The sequence below is a fragment of the Trichoderma camerunense genome (assembly GCF_050948025.1).
Source record: "Trichoderma camerunense strain CBS 138272 chromosome Unknown V8C40scaffold_2, whole genome shotgun sequence".
Taxonomy (NCBI): Eukaryota; Fungi; Ascomycota; class Sordariomycetes; order Hypocreales; family Hypocreaceae; genus Trichoderma; species Trichoderma camerunense.
This window is the reverse complement of record NW_028145368.1, coordinates 1,575,067-1,589,304: the sequence shown is the minus strand read 5'-3', so window position 1 is coordinate 1,589,304 and position 14,238 is coordinate 1,575,067. Positions and strand designations below refer to the sequence as shown.

The 14,238-nt window shown below is 46.8% G+C and overlaps 4 protein-coding genes across 4 annotated transcripts; 2 read left to right on the top strand and 2 right to left on the bottom strand.

Annotated features, from left to right (window-relative positions):
- The first annotated feature begins 1,164 nt into the window (after positions 1-1,164).
- Positions 1,165-2,239, top strand: V8C40DRAFT_233095 (cutinase family protein). Its single transcript, XM_083213283.1, has 2 exons — positions 1,165-1,654; positions 1,742-2,239. The coding sequence occupies exons 1-2, from the start codon at positions 1,230-1,232 to the stop codon at positions 2,061-2,063; spliced, it is 747 nt and encodes a 248-aa protein (XP_083077932.1). The 5' UTR covers positions 1,165-1,229; the 3' UTR covers positions 2,064-2,239.
- A 261-nt stretch (positions 2,240-2,500) lies between these two features.
- V8C40DRAFT_261590 (uncharacterized protein) lies at positions 2,501-3,649 on the bottom strand (the record flags this gene model as incomplete). The annotated part of the gene is made up of 3 exons (XM_083219280.1): positions 2,501-3,084; positions 3,141-3,561; positions 3,629-3,649. The coding sequence occupies 3 exons, from the start codon at positions 3,647-3,649 to the stop codon at positions 2,501-2,503; spliced, it is 1,026 nt and encodes a 341-aa protein (XP_083077931.1).
- A 2,426-nt stretch (positions 3,650-6,075) lies between these two features.
- V8C40DRAFT_261589 (FAD-dependent oxidoreductase) lies at positions 6,076-7,533 on the bottom strand (the record flags this gene model as incomplete). The annotated part of the gene is made up of 3 exons (XM_083219279.1): positions 6,076-7,105; positions 7,173-7,428; positions 7,494-7,533. 3 exons carry the CDS (start codon positions 7,531-7,533, stop codon positions 6,076-6,078), a joined length of 1,326 nt encoding a protein of 441 aa, XP_083077930.1.
- A 3,855-nt stretch (positions 7,534-11,388) lies between these two features.
- On the top strand, positions 11,389-12,609 carry V8C40DRAFT_97536 (MARVEL domain-containing protein). Its single transcript, XM_083223686.1, has 3 exons — positions 11,389-11,765; positions 11,829-12,052; positions 12,115-12,609. The coding sequence occupies exons 1-3, from the start codon at positions 11,610-11,612 to the stop codon at positions 12,236-12,238; spliced, it is 504 nt and encodes a 167-aa protein (XP_083077929.1). The 5' UTR covers positions 11,389-11,609; the 3' UTR covers positions 12,239-12,609.
- The last annotated feature ends 1,629 nt before the right edge of the window (positions 12,610-14,238 follow it).

Below are 14,238 nucleotides of genomic sequence, written 5' to 3'. Positions count from 1 at the left end.
GGGATGACCCGTCTGGTTTGCGGGGTATTAGCGGAGCCTGGGGAAGAAGAAATGCGGGATGCATGAGAAAGCGGTTTGTTTCCTTCAGTGTCTAGTCCCCTCTCGTCTCTGCAGCGATGCTGAAAAGCTCTCGGTATGAGTGCTGCCTGTTTGAAGCTGCATGAACCAAGGCGAGGAGCCACAATGAGGCCGTGCAACTCTCCGTCGAGCCCGCAAACTCGAGACTCTTCTAAGCCCGTTTTACTCTTGCCCAGAGAAAGCCAAGGCGGGATATTTCGTATATTCCCGACTGGGCCGTTGTCACAGCCACCTGTGGGTGTTGACGGCTCGCAAGTGCCGTCTAGGCGCAAAGCTGTCGGCTTCTCCTCCAATGCCTTTGTATAATTTGGCTTGTGATACCGAGAGACTTTGCACTTGTTTTGGAGACAATGAGGGGAACGCGATGCTCCTTTGCGATAGGCTGTTCGGAGATGTCAAGTGTGTGCGTCTGTGTGCCAACCAACCCTTGCAAAGCCAAACGGGCGTCGATCTTGGATCCTCGCATGTAAGACGCACAGAACAAACAAAATATGCAAGGGTAAAGCTGAGATCGTCTCGTTCCCGAGCTGTCAGGGTAGCTTAAAATATTCACATAGTTGTTGTTGTTGGGTTTGCCTTTGATGCCATGGTAGTATTGTCAAAGATTCTTCTCGAGGTGCATGTGAAGTTAGAGTTAACCGATCTCTCACCGTTTGCGTAGTTTCATGATCCTCCGAACTGACAAATCGTACGACAACACAGCTCTTGTCAACCCCAGATTTAATTCCCCGTCCACATAGTCACGCATCGTCTCCAGTCCCGCATTGGTGCCGTCTTACTGGCGGAGCAGCGAAGCGCCGCATTGTGCAAAAAAGGACCTCCATCCCACATCTGGAAGGTTCTCCTTGCGCTATCGAGACTGCATGACCCGAAGAGGGTGACAGCGCCCGAGTTTCTACTCGTCAATCGAGTCTGAGCTTGGGGCTATCAGATCTATTGTTGCGCTTGTATGTACATGTGCTCGAAGTGAGTTTAGACATCGTGGAGAAAGCATGTGCTTCATATGGAGGCATTCAGCTAGGGTGGAGATGAAAAGTATATAAAGTGATACCCGGACGACTCCATTTGCTTCAATCATCCTCTGGCGCCTTGTGAAAGAGTGAATTCTAGCATCCTAGTGTTGTATCTTCTCTTCTATACCAGCGTACAAGATGCGGTCTCTCGCCCTTTTCACAGCCCTCTTGGCAGGCCAAGCCTTTGCATACCCAAAACCCGTCCTCCAGTCCTCTACTCGTCGAGACTGGCCCACCATCAACGAGTTCCTCACTGAGCTGGCAGAGATTATGCCCATTGGGGATACCGTCTCAGCTGCCTGTGATCTGATCGGAGATGCTGAAGATGTTGCTGCCGACCTCTTTGACATCTCCAACACAGAAAATGATGCCTGCGGCGATGTGACTGTCTTGTTCGCTCGAGGCACTTGCGATCCTGGAAACGTCGGAGTCCTCGTTGGGCCCTGGTTCTTCAATTCGCTCGAAACCGCACTCCCAAACAAAAGAGTCGGCGTCAAGGGAGTTCCGTATCCTGCAAGCGTCCAGGGCTTTTTGTCGGGATCGGTGCAGCCAGGAATTGACATGTGAGTGGCACATTGCCCAACAAAATTTTCCCTTCAGATGATCTCAATCCAGGCTGTTTGCTAACAATGTTATTCTCGCGACAATAGGGCCAACCAGATCAAATCAGTCATCAGCAGCTGCCCCAACACCAAGCTTGTGCTCGGTGGCTACTCTCAAGGTAGCATGGTCGTACACAACGCAGCAAGCAACCTAGATGCTGCGACAATGGCGAAAGTCAGTGCCGTGGTACTCTTTGGTGACCCATACGATGGTAGACCTGTTGCCAACTACGACGCTTCAAAGGTTCTCGTTGTCTGCCACGACGGAGACAACATTTGCCAGGGCGGAGACTTCATCCTGCTGCCTCACTTGACGTATGCCGAGGACGCGGATACAGCAGCTGCTTTTGTTAAGCCACTTGTTTCCTGAAGCATTTATTCCGTGTGGCGTGTTTATAAGGGACGATAGGAGAGTATGAAAAAATGGAAAATGGAGCCATAAAAGTCATCTGGGAATGTATATAGCCGAATATGATACTGTACATAAGCAAGCGTTTTACGATTTTGTATTTACTGTTGGATAGCAATGTTGGGAACGTCGAATAGCGCAATGTTACTTACAATTGTCGTCTCGAGTGTCAAATTTTGATAGTATATGAGACTGAATGCTTACTGCTTATATCTGCTCTCTTGCCGCACTGAAGTAACTAGCACGTTGTTTACAAATAACTGATTGTTAAATAAGATCAAATGAATTCATCGCTAATCTAATCTAAGCATATCAGACTGAGTGAATATGCTTTACAAAAAACATTCCCAGTATATCCCCTTTATGATGATCTCATAGTTGCATCGTGTGATAGGCGTTTACTTGCTGCCAATGAGCTCGAGATAGTGCTCCACAACGGAGACAGTCAGCTCCTCGAATGACTTGAACTTGAAGCCCAGAGCCTTCTCGGCCTTTGTTGAGTCGACATATGTCGGGACTGAAACAGGTCGAGGAATAGACTCGAACTTGAAAGCTCCGTTAGCGTAAGCCTCGGGGAAGCGCTTCTTGACAATCTCAAAAGAGTCTGCCCAGTCAACCACTTCATTTGGCTGTGCGCAGGCAAGGAAGTCGTGGTTGCCCTTGAGAGTAGGCTTCAAAGCAAGAACGTGCATCTTTGCGACATCGTCAACGTGGACGGCAACGCCAAGGAGAGGCTGGTCGCGAGCATGGCCAAGGAGAGGGCCCATCAGCAAGCCATTGGTGCCCTTGGCGATGTTGGAAACATCAGTGACGGTGTCATCGCGACCAACGACGAAGACGGGGAGGATGTTGACGACGTCGAAGGCGGGCTTCTTCTCGGCGATGAACTTCTCGGTGGCCTGGAAAGCAAGAGCCTTGGAGGCTTCGTAGGCGAAGAGGCTAGAGGCAAAGGGGCCCTCGGTGCTAGTGGCGCGAGTTTCCTCTGGGGGGTTTGTTAATACAAGTCGAGTTGGGATTGTGGGGTTGGATACGACATACCATTGACCTTGGTTCCCGTAGCCATGGCCACAATGGAGGCAACAGACAAGACAGAGGCTGTGATGACAATCTTCTCGATGCCTGACACCTTGTTCGCAGACTCAAGGATACCAACTGTGCCCTGGATGGCAGGAGTGATGATCTGGGTCTGGTAGGCCTCCTCGCCCTCAACCGGAAGAGCCAGGGGAGAAGCGATGTGAACAACATACTTGACACCCTTGACAGCCTCATCATAAGCACCGGGAATAGTGATTTCTGGCACAATGATGCTCTCTAGCTGTGAGACATAAGGGGCAAGAGGCTTGAGGCCGGTAATACGATCATAACCAGCCTGGTTTCGGACGGCGACGCGGACCTTGTAGCCAGCTTTAACGACTTCGACAAGGGTCTTGAAGCCAATCATGCCAGTGGCACCGGTGAGCTGAAAGGCGGATAACAGTGTTAGTAGGAGATGGCTCAATGGGGGAAGCTACATGGTGTGGACTTACAAGAACGAGATCGCCAGCCATTATGATGTTGGGTTATAATAGATTTTTGTTGAAAGTGATTGTTGGATTAATTGATTGATTTTCAGTTTATTACTGAGTTGTTTGTAGCTTTGGTGTTGTATTGATTGCTGAATTGAGTCTGAAGATGGAGATAGGAAGCTCTACAAGACTGGCCGGTGCCATCCTTATATCTCCATTCTACTACAGCAGTTTCTACAGACTCCGAATATTCCATTTTCTACCATTACAAAACTTCTCATGGATTTCGCATTTCTAATCGCTGCAAGAATCTTCCTTCTCTTCGGCGACACCCATGCGCCGCGGCTGGCGTGGTGTTGAACGAGAACGATGACGGCGCAAACGCTCTCTGCGGTCTTATCCCAAACACCGAAACACCGCAACCTCCTAGAAACTATTTGCCCTGATGATGTAACCTCTGAGATGATTGGCCGCATAAGTCCGTAGAAGCAAGGGAGTCCCACTTTTGGAAGCATTCCACAGCTTAAAATCTGGCGCCAACGAGGATGAGCCGCGGCTTTTTTGCTGAAATTACCAATCAGAGGCAACTTTTGATTACTATTCGAGACTATTTCAGGGCCTTTTATGATTAGTCGTTGCGATCGTGATTGGCCACGACTCATTATTAATGACACCATCAGACGAGAGGCTCGGGGCTAGAGCTCTTCCAAATACCTACAGACTACAGTAGAAGCAGGGCAGCGGGAAGAAGCTCTGTAGCGTAAAGCCCGCCCGCTGAATAAACGTGCAGATAATTAATCTCCTTGTGTTGATGATGGCCGCAATGCAGTAATTTTCCCGGGTCGGCATAAATGCTATACCGCTTGGTGCAAGCTGAAAACTCGAAAAGTTGCCATTTTTACTGAAACTGCGCGCGTACATCTTGGTCAGCCAAAGATGCGTATGACACTGTTGACAGATCTTTGGAACTATTGCATTTTACCATGTACCCGTGAGTGAGACATTGGCGATAATTGGACACGTGTGCTTAAGCCAAACTCAAAGTCGATGGCTGAAGGATCAATCTAGAGTACCTAGTATGATTGGTAATAACTTACTACATACACTATCATGTTGATGAAGATGGTTATATGATGCTGGATCCATGTCTTCTTGCATGCTTATAAGCCGGGCGTGGTGGACTTGGCACAGGCGTACTGAATAAAGTACAGAGATCTTTCCATACTCTCCATCCTTACCCTAATCTCTATCTCCCCAGTTTCCTAAATCTCCATCTATTTCCTCAACCTTCTCAGTTTTCCCATAGGATTCTTTCCGAGGAAAGAGATCTAAATGACGAAAATCACACCAAAGGTTAGGAAACAATTCATCACCTGCCTGAGATTCGCTAGAGGAACCGAGACGCCTTTCGTCACGTGGAATTTTGACAGGCAAGTCCGAAAGGCGCTGGATTAGGTTTCGCCTAGTGTGAAAGAGATCTAGGGAATATCTCCTCATAATAGTCCACACTTCAGCCGTAGATAGCAAGCTCGGATTCGTATTGTCTGAGAGCTTGCCGCTATGGAAATAAAGGAACCGCATGAAAGAGACGAGATTTTGGAAAACTCATTAACGCTACATCCACCTCAAAGTTGAGTGAGAGCTTCATTTTGAACTGCACCCACCATGCCTGGTCTTAGAATTACAATACTCATTATTAGCATTATTCACCATCTTAGCTAGTTTAACTGAGTTTACCCAGGATATCCTTTCTCTTTCTTAGTCGTTTTAAATGTGCTTCGAGTTAAAGTACTTTATCTTTGAGAGTGGCATAGGGAGACGTCACGCTTATTAACGGTCGTTACTGAATCCATAATATACAGACAACACGTCGTGGCGCTTCAAGTAGAACGAACTTTATGCTCTTTGAATAGCAAAATAAGAAATGCGGAATCATTTCCTACAGAGTAAGAGTGTGAGGATTGTCTCAAAACGATGATTTTAGCATTGAAAGTACATGGACTAAGGCGGCTGGTGTGAAATGCCATGGTAGCATTGCCACTCTGCAATTTGATGACGGACATGCTTCGGAATTGAATCCATCGTTGTGTGTAAGTTGAATCCGAGTCAGTTTATCCTAGCGGCTTAGCTAGCCACGTCTTACGTCTTTACCTCGGTTTCATGGAGCCACATTTACTCAGGGTTGATAACTCTTCTATCCTAACTGAAAAATTTGTTAAGCTCAACCAAAGGAGCGATTAGTTCAGCAGCTTCATTATTAAGCGTGGCTTGTCGATGATAGCTCAGAACTTCGATGAAGAGTTGTAAATCAAATTGGAATTCCGATCTATAAATTCTATCTAGGTATACATAGGTATGGCAAGTGTCAGCACTAGCGAGCGACACACCATCGCTGCAGAAATGAAGATACATCCTTTAATCCTCTCTCACCCCGCCACTCTTTGCAACACGACATGGAATCATGCCAATTAATAAATATTCTTTAGCGGGTGCACCCAGGGAACTTGTCCTTCAAATGGTTCTTCGGCATCTAAAAAGTTGAAAGCTAGCGCTTTGCTCGTGGCAGGTGCTTGCAACCAGTCATTCATGAGATAATCCATAAAGAATGGTACCAGCACGATGCGGCCCAACAAGTAGTACCACACATTAGCCCAGGCATGTATGCGTGTAACGTGCCCAGATATAGATGCATCGTGAGACAGAGGATCCCATCGTTGACTTTGGTAGCTCTTGTACACGGCTTCCAGGGCAGAGACACTGAGGCCCATTGAGGGCTCCGAAGGAACGACCAACTGTCTCAAAATGTTGACTAACGATACCACATCTTGGACTCCGGTTTGATAGCCCAGGCCGGCATTAGGGCATACCTTATGGATGGCATCTCCCGCAAGCACGATACGACCCCAACCCCAGTTGTTGCAGATGCCTTCTTGGAGATCCGACATGCCGCCCGTCATCCGATCGGGGAACACATCTTTCACTTTGAGGTTGTCCCAAATGGGATACTCGGCAAATCGGTTGCCCATTGCTTCAACATCTTCAGAGGTATATGACGTGCGTTCTTTGGTGGGCTGTGGTAGCTTTTCATAAAGGAATATCCAGCCACGCTCCTTGCCCACCAAATACATGAGAGAAGAATCCTTGTGCTGAGTTTCAGCTGCGTCTCCCACGGCTGTTGGTCTCTTAAAACTCGCCCACATGCATCTATAAGTCGCCGTAAAGGGTGCTTCAGGGTCCCAATTGACATTGGGATCTGCTTCCAGAGCGAGTTTTCTCATAATCTTGCGAGTTTGGCTATGCACGCCATCGGCGCCAAGGACCAAGTCTCCTTCATATATGCTTCCATCGTCGCAGACAACTTTGGCTTTTTTCTCTCCCGATTGGATGTCCGAAACCTTCTTCCTTGTCAAAATTTTGGGTTTGACTTCCTCGGGAAGTTGGTCGTAAAGAGACTGAACAAGCTCTGCTCGATGGAAAGCAACAGGGCGGAGGCCGTGGCTGAAGGTATTGCGTTAGAATGTATCTCAATACTTATGATGAAGATATCTTGTAATAGAAGACTGACCTTTTCTTCATACCATATAGCCAGTCGCCGCTCTTGAAATTATAGCCATCTATGGTGAATTTCTTTTGGAAAGCTATCTCTCCGCCGAGGTCCCACAGTTGATCTAGCAAGCCAAGCTGATGAAGGACTCGCAGAGTGGCAGATCCCAGAGCGATGCTAGCACCAACATCCATAGCAATTTCATTGCTGCGCTCGAGAACGGTGAAATCTATGCCTGCTTTGAGCAGAGCGTGCGCGGCCGTCAGTCCTACTGGACCTATTTGAAAGAGTTAGTCTATAAACTTGAACACAGCACAATAGATTGCAGCTTAATCTGCTTACCGCCGCCAACAATGATGACCTTGAAATTAGTCACAGCCATTTGAAAGTTGCTCCAAGGGCAGGTTATTGGAAGTTGACAAGATGACAAGCTGAAGATGCAAAACTCTCTGTGTTCTGCTATGCTGATCTATGAAAGAGGGGGAAACAACAAGGAGAGTGGTCACAGCGCTCCACGTGACAACTCAACAGAAGTATATCTCTGTATGATATTGCTGCTCTTGTCACTGGAGGACCTAAGCAACAAAAACATGTCTGTGCTGCATAGTTTATATAGATAAATCTTTGATAGCGGTGGCCTAACACAATATGAAACGATATTGAGAGCCTTTGCCATAATGCTTCTCCTGAGATCGACAAATGTTTATTAAGCGGAAGTATCGGATATGATCGAAGATCCGTTTAAAGAAGGGAGTGATGCATGCATGAATGCGTCTCCATCGTTAATGTATGTACTGGCTTTGGTTGAATAGGTCAATTGGGAAGCTTATAATCTGTGAGAGAAGTTTTCGAATTTCCTAGGGAGATTGTACAACATCAATAAAGCTAACAAACCATTGTATATGTCTCTTTAGCTATAATTCTATATTGTATTGGCTAAATACACTAATTGAAGCGTTTGCTACCGGACAATATGCCAAGATGCGTGGCTTCCTATTGTCAATCTAAGTTCAATAGGCGTCCAATTGGAGTGGAGCGTGAGATCAGCAGCTACCAACGACGCCTTGGCTCAAAAGGGGAATCTCTCGCGACCTCGTTCGTTGGCCCACGCCGCACGGATTCTCCTATCAATGAGGTAGGTAAAGGATAGAAGCCCCGTGCATACTCCGTATTCCACTAAGATATGCTCCGTACTTCGTATTCCTCTAACCTATACTCCGCTCTCCGCTCTCCGCTCCCTTTCTTGTTGTGGAGCTATCAATTATCCTGCTGTACGTTTGCCAGTGTCTTTCTACATGAATTCGTATGGGAATAGGGAGCATCTACCAATAGCGGAGTATTAGCCGCGCGCCAATAACATCATCAGATTCTGATCGAAATATAATGATTTCCCTTGCTTGTGTTTCAGTGACGCATGTAAATTCCGTACTGGGTGTCATTGCATACTTGCAACTACTAGCCTTGATACCACGTAACAGGACGGCGAATCTCCTACGAAATCATCGGACTTTGTGAACGATGCCGATTCAACGAATATCTCTGTGACTGATCATGCGGAGATATCTCTATAGGTAGCATCAGGGGTGGATTGGCGAGATTCTCATGCGAAGGAGTAGCAGTCAGATTGCGGATTTCGTCAATATGGCACTCAATGTTGAGATTGATGCCGCCGTTTGAGGTGATCCAGTCGGAGTTACTATCTCCGCCCCGGACCCGGAGCCATGGGGCCGCCCGTGGAGCATGGCAGTCCGTCCCTTCAGAATAGGCTTCAGAGCAGAGCCGTCGAATAGGGAGAGACATCACTATCTTCAGAAATATAACATAAGCGGCTGAGCCGCGGAGCCGAATTTCAGCACATGTTGTCGACTCCTATCATGGGTACAGTCTCTACCGCGTGATGTGGTGAGAGACAACGGAAGCGGCCACGCTTTGACTGTTATGCAGTAAGGAATATACCTGGATTCATATTTTTATTATGATTCATCTAGGTAAACTGTTGCTAAAATCCCAAGCATCGGGCTATTATCGCGAAACTGATCTGAAATCTCCCCGCTGATACTAGGAGAGCATGGAAATAAAGATGTATGGGGTAGTATAATGGTAATTACGACGAGCTGAGAGCCTATACTTTCGGGTAGCTTGTTATTGCATCAGGGGTCATATGACGTTATACGCCCTCTGCGATCGTGGCAAGTAAATACGCGGAGTTAAAATGCTGCATCGGTTAGATAGTAATCATGTCCTATTGGAGTGTGAACCCGATGGGCATACGTTGTGATGTCGGTGGCAACGGTTTGACTTTGTGGCACAGCCACCCATTTTATGCTTAAAAGGACACTCGTTCCTGAACATCTGCGTCTGGGTCTCTCACCTCATTTCATTGTTTCAATAGTGTCAAACAATGAAAGCAAGATGAGGGAATGTTATCTCTTTTATCAGTTTGACTTATATCACAAGCGTACGTGTGTGTTTGGACCCAAGACGCTACTACACACTTGCAGTCATTTGGAGATGGTTTCGTCCAGCAGCATTCGTCCCGAAGTTTAATGCGAAGAAGAAATAGAAGAGTCATTAAACGCAAAGATTCGCAACCGGAATAGGACGAATGTACACAATCGGTTCATAGGCTCTATAAGTAAGTGATTGTTGCCGCTGTTGCTTGTACTTTGGTGTACCGGAATGAAAATTCTGGAATATGGAATCGGCAGCTCCGGACTTCTTCCCCCACCACCAGTACCAGTATGTAAGACGATTGGTGAGAGCTGAGATGTAACCCTTCAAAGGCAAAAACCTGTTTGCCAAATGACTCGTGAGTAGAAAGCTGTTGAAGCATTTCCGTAGACGAGAGGCTGATGAGGCAAAGCGCGCTGTGATGTGATTGATTTGATGGCTAGCCGTGCCGTAGCCGACAACCGTTGCCACAAGCTATCGCGAACCGCCGAACTCGCGTACGGAAAAAAGGCAGAATGACATATTCATTCAATGCCCAGAACAGAATCCCATTCAGAATTGCAATAGTCGACATCAAGAAAAAAACAATAGTGCGAATGTCATTCAGCACATGAAGATAGAGGAGTGGTCAAAGACATTGCCGTGATGAAGATAACCAGACGTGTGAGCATATGAGAGCAACACACGATGCAAACCAAATGCTGAGGTTGTAATGGGCAATAAGCTGCAGACTAATAGCCCATTATTTCCGGCCAGGTACGCAAATAATTTTTCTCACTGGTTTTGCGTTGATTAGCATGACGTCGCTGCGTTAGCTGATGGCTCGGAGGTGAGAAAATAATTGACGGCACATCCCGACCAACACCGAGCCGCCGCCCGCCGTGAGTGTCATCCACCTCGCCCTAGAAAAATTATCGAACGAGGCCATTCCCGCCCGGCAAGTCATCGCCGATCTACGAATTCACGAGTATTGCAATTCTACGACTCGAAAACTTGCTCATCTGAACCGGGCAGCAATTCAACGCTTCTTGGCGATAGCTAAAAAGAGAGCAAAGCGGAACACTAGTCGATAGTTGCTTCTCACAGGACAGAGATGTGTTATACCAAGACAGATACGATATTGCTAGTTCCGGGCAAAATTTCCATGTTAACATGCAGCAATAGCTGGGCAACAAGTTCAGATTCCTAATTCTTGCTGACTATGCAAAGCTCTGGTGAGCTACAGCTCGCCCATTGGAGGGCATCATCACAACTCCGAAATGTGCCGAGTCAATGGAATCTGCAGGTGTTTCCATGCAGCTAGCTCAGACCCTGCTCGCCTTCGCGTTTATTGCTCCTCTGCAAATTTTGGCCCGACAAAATCGGCGAGCCAGCCGAGCGGTTGAAGGCATCCTCATGCCCTCGGTTAATACACAACAACTCATTGGACATTGCCTGATGTGACCCAACGCTCTTGGCCGCCCAATGCAGCAATGCAGCTAAATCAAGAGACCCAGAAAAGTCTCAAGAGCCCAAAGAATCAAGTTGTGCAGCGTTAGTCAGGTGGGTGCAGAACTGCCGGAGCTCCCGGAGCGCCGGCAGATGGCCCAATGCCCGAGCAATGTCTAATCGTCGGCATTGTGAGAAGTGGCATGCTATGACGTCGCAGCCTCATTGTCGTGATATTTTTCTTTCTCAGTCTAAGGCGAATCATCAGATGACATCAATCCGATGAACGGATTCGCTCGGCAAGAGACATCGCGGGGAGACAGCGATGGAGATTGGTATAAAGAAGGTCGTGCGCTCCGCGTATCTGGAGGTTATTCGGATCACTCAGCATCAGCTTCAACATCCTCTACAACAAGCAAATAGCTTGGATCAACAGCTTCATTAATCGACATCCATATACCCTCATACATTAATATATATACCCCGACCGCACCGCCACCTCGAGCTCCTTGAAGCATCATCACTCTCACAACACCAATTAATACCCTTTAGAAGCAACTTGCACTTAATACCGCCAACATGTTCGGCAACTTGGAGCACGCTACTCTGCGATACATCGCCTTCGCCAACCACTTGATGATTCTCATCTCTTCGACCATCGTCACTGGTCTTGTCTCTTGGTTCCTTCACAAGTACGACTACCGCGGTGTCAACATCGTCTACCAGGAAGTCATTGTATGTCTACCCACTTAGACTTATACCATACTCTAGCTCTTGCAAGCTAACCTTCCCATCTAGGCCACTATCACCTTGGGCTTCTGGCTCGTTGGTGCTGTCCTGCCTCTCATTGGCAGATACCGTGGATACCTGGCTCCCATGAACCTGGTCTTCTCCTACCTCTGGCTTACTTCTTTCATCTTCTCTTCTCAAGACTGGAGCAGCGGCAAGTGCGGCTTCGGAAAGCCTGGTGAGGGCCACTGCTCCCGCAAGAAGGCCATTGACGCCTTCAACTTCATCGGATTGTAAGCATCTTACTATTTCCCTTCTTCTAAACAAGAATTCCCACTAACATCTACTTCTACAGCTTCTTCCTTCTGTGCAACACCATTGTTGAGGGCATCCTTCTCCGTGCCGAGTATGCTACTCCCGCTGCTGCTCCCCACAACAAGGAGATCTCTGCTGGCCGCCCCTCTGACAACTCTGTCTAAACAACGACAGAGCATCTGTCAGATGAACTGAGAGAATCAGGGCAGCAAGTCTCCGCTCTCCGCGCTTGCGCCATTCATCTGCAGCATATGGCAATCTGAGAATGCCAACCATGTCTATGCACCACACTAGCATCTTGCGCAACTGAAACAGTCACCGCGTTTTACAAATAGAGAGATACCAACACAAACCAAAATGGAGGGAATGAATGAAGTGGAGAATGGATCCCCATATTAATGAGGTTGAGGATGGGATGGGGATTGCACGGACATGAAGTAATGATGGATAGATTCGGTCGTTTTTGATACCTTTGTTTTACACCCAGCTCTAGACTTTCGTTAATGATAAACATGATACATCATACGCACTATGCCTAAGACAGTTGGTTTTTGTGATTCAACATGCAGTTTTCAAGAGTTTCAGAGCTCCAATGGCATGATCGTCACATGATGGAGCTCAAAGTGGTTCTCTCCAGTACTCAATCGCCAATGTGGATCCGGGAGATCGTCAAACTTTTGGGTCACAGTGAAAAAAAGTGGCCTCGGACATCCCTCGCTTCGTAGTACGAACGAGTGCCGAGAGCTGCCCATATTAGTCGGCCACAGATGCAGCTAAGGTGGAGACATATTGCCTAATAAGTTGGCGCCCTGAAAGACCTCATGATGCATGTTCCTCGGGAGTCCCGGAGAGAAGCTGCATGCCTACTAGTAGTTTATGTGTGTGGTGTGCAATTCCGCGGAATTCACTTACACGATCGGCCCAGGTACGACTCTACAAAAACGAATAATATTTTGGAAAAAAAAAAGTATAGATGAGGCAACAAACTTGTAACTGTTTATCATAAAGATTTTCTTGTGCTTTCTGCTCTTACTCATCTTTCTTTCACTTTTCCTCTCAAGCTTTAAGATTCTGCATCCATCTGGTACTTTCTTTTTTGACCGATTCCGGAGCATCATCGAAGTCGTAGATCACCTGTTTCCAATTACAAATATCATGCGCGCATCCAACGAATAGCAGCAAGGCTAGATATTAAATAATTAAATATCACGGAATAAAGACAAAGATGAATTCCTATTCGCCTACTACTTTCTGCAGGTAGTGAGGGGTATGGGCAGCAGAAGACAGCCATCATTTATGCAACTTGCTGATATTTGACAGCAAACACCCGATGGCAGCCGATTCCGTCTCATGTTTCCAACACTCTTGTCTCTACTACAGGCTGATGCAGTGAATGTGACTTCTGATTTGTCATACCGCGTTATGCAGAGGATTTGGCCATGCTTTTCTTGTTTGGACGTTCTTCTATGATTTGTATTTTACGTATTGAAGATGTCGTGTTATCTATGTAAATTCTTATTGGACTCAGGGTAATCCGAGGCACATGGGGTTAGTTAAGTTTCATATTGACGTAGTCGTCAATACAGCAAATAAATATAAAGCTTGCAACCCTGGGGCCTGCTATCCTTTCTTTCAAAAGACATCCTGGAATGCTAAGTTAAACATTTATTTTTCAGTAGGCTTAAGAGGGCTTGATATCACGATCAAGAAGAGAGTGTCTTCGTTACTTTTAAAATACATGATATAACACGTGACAGCACTTGTGACATCTACAACTCTCTCTACCCTCAGTCTCAATCGACAACTCATCAGCAATAGTTACTTGTCATATTGTTCTTTCACGTTGATATCAATTGCGTCATCAGCCTAGAGGCTGTGCTCACTCATTTTCAGCGATTTACTTGAAGAGTTAATAAGTGTGACAAAGGGAAATGCGTCGATATGTGATTCAGTGGCATTTGAGGCGGCAGAGGGCTGGGATCCAATCACGGGTTTGGGCACACCAAATTATCTAAAGATGCTGGATGTCTTCATGAAGCTACCATAATCTGGATATAGGTAGGATAGGGTCAATGAGCTTGGAAGTGACCATAGAGAGTCTTTTCGCTTACATCGTTATTTCTATGGATAATGGATGTGGGCGTTGTGCAGCGTACCTACGAGT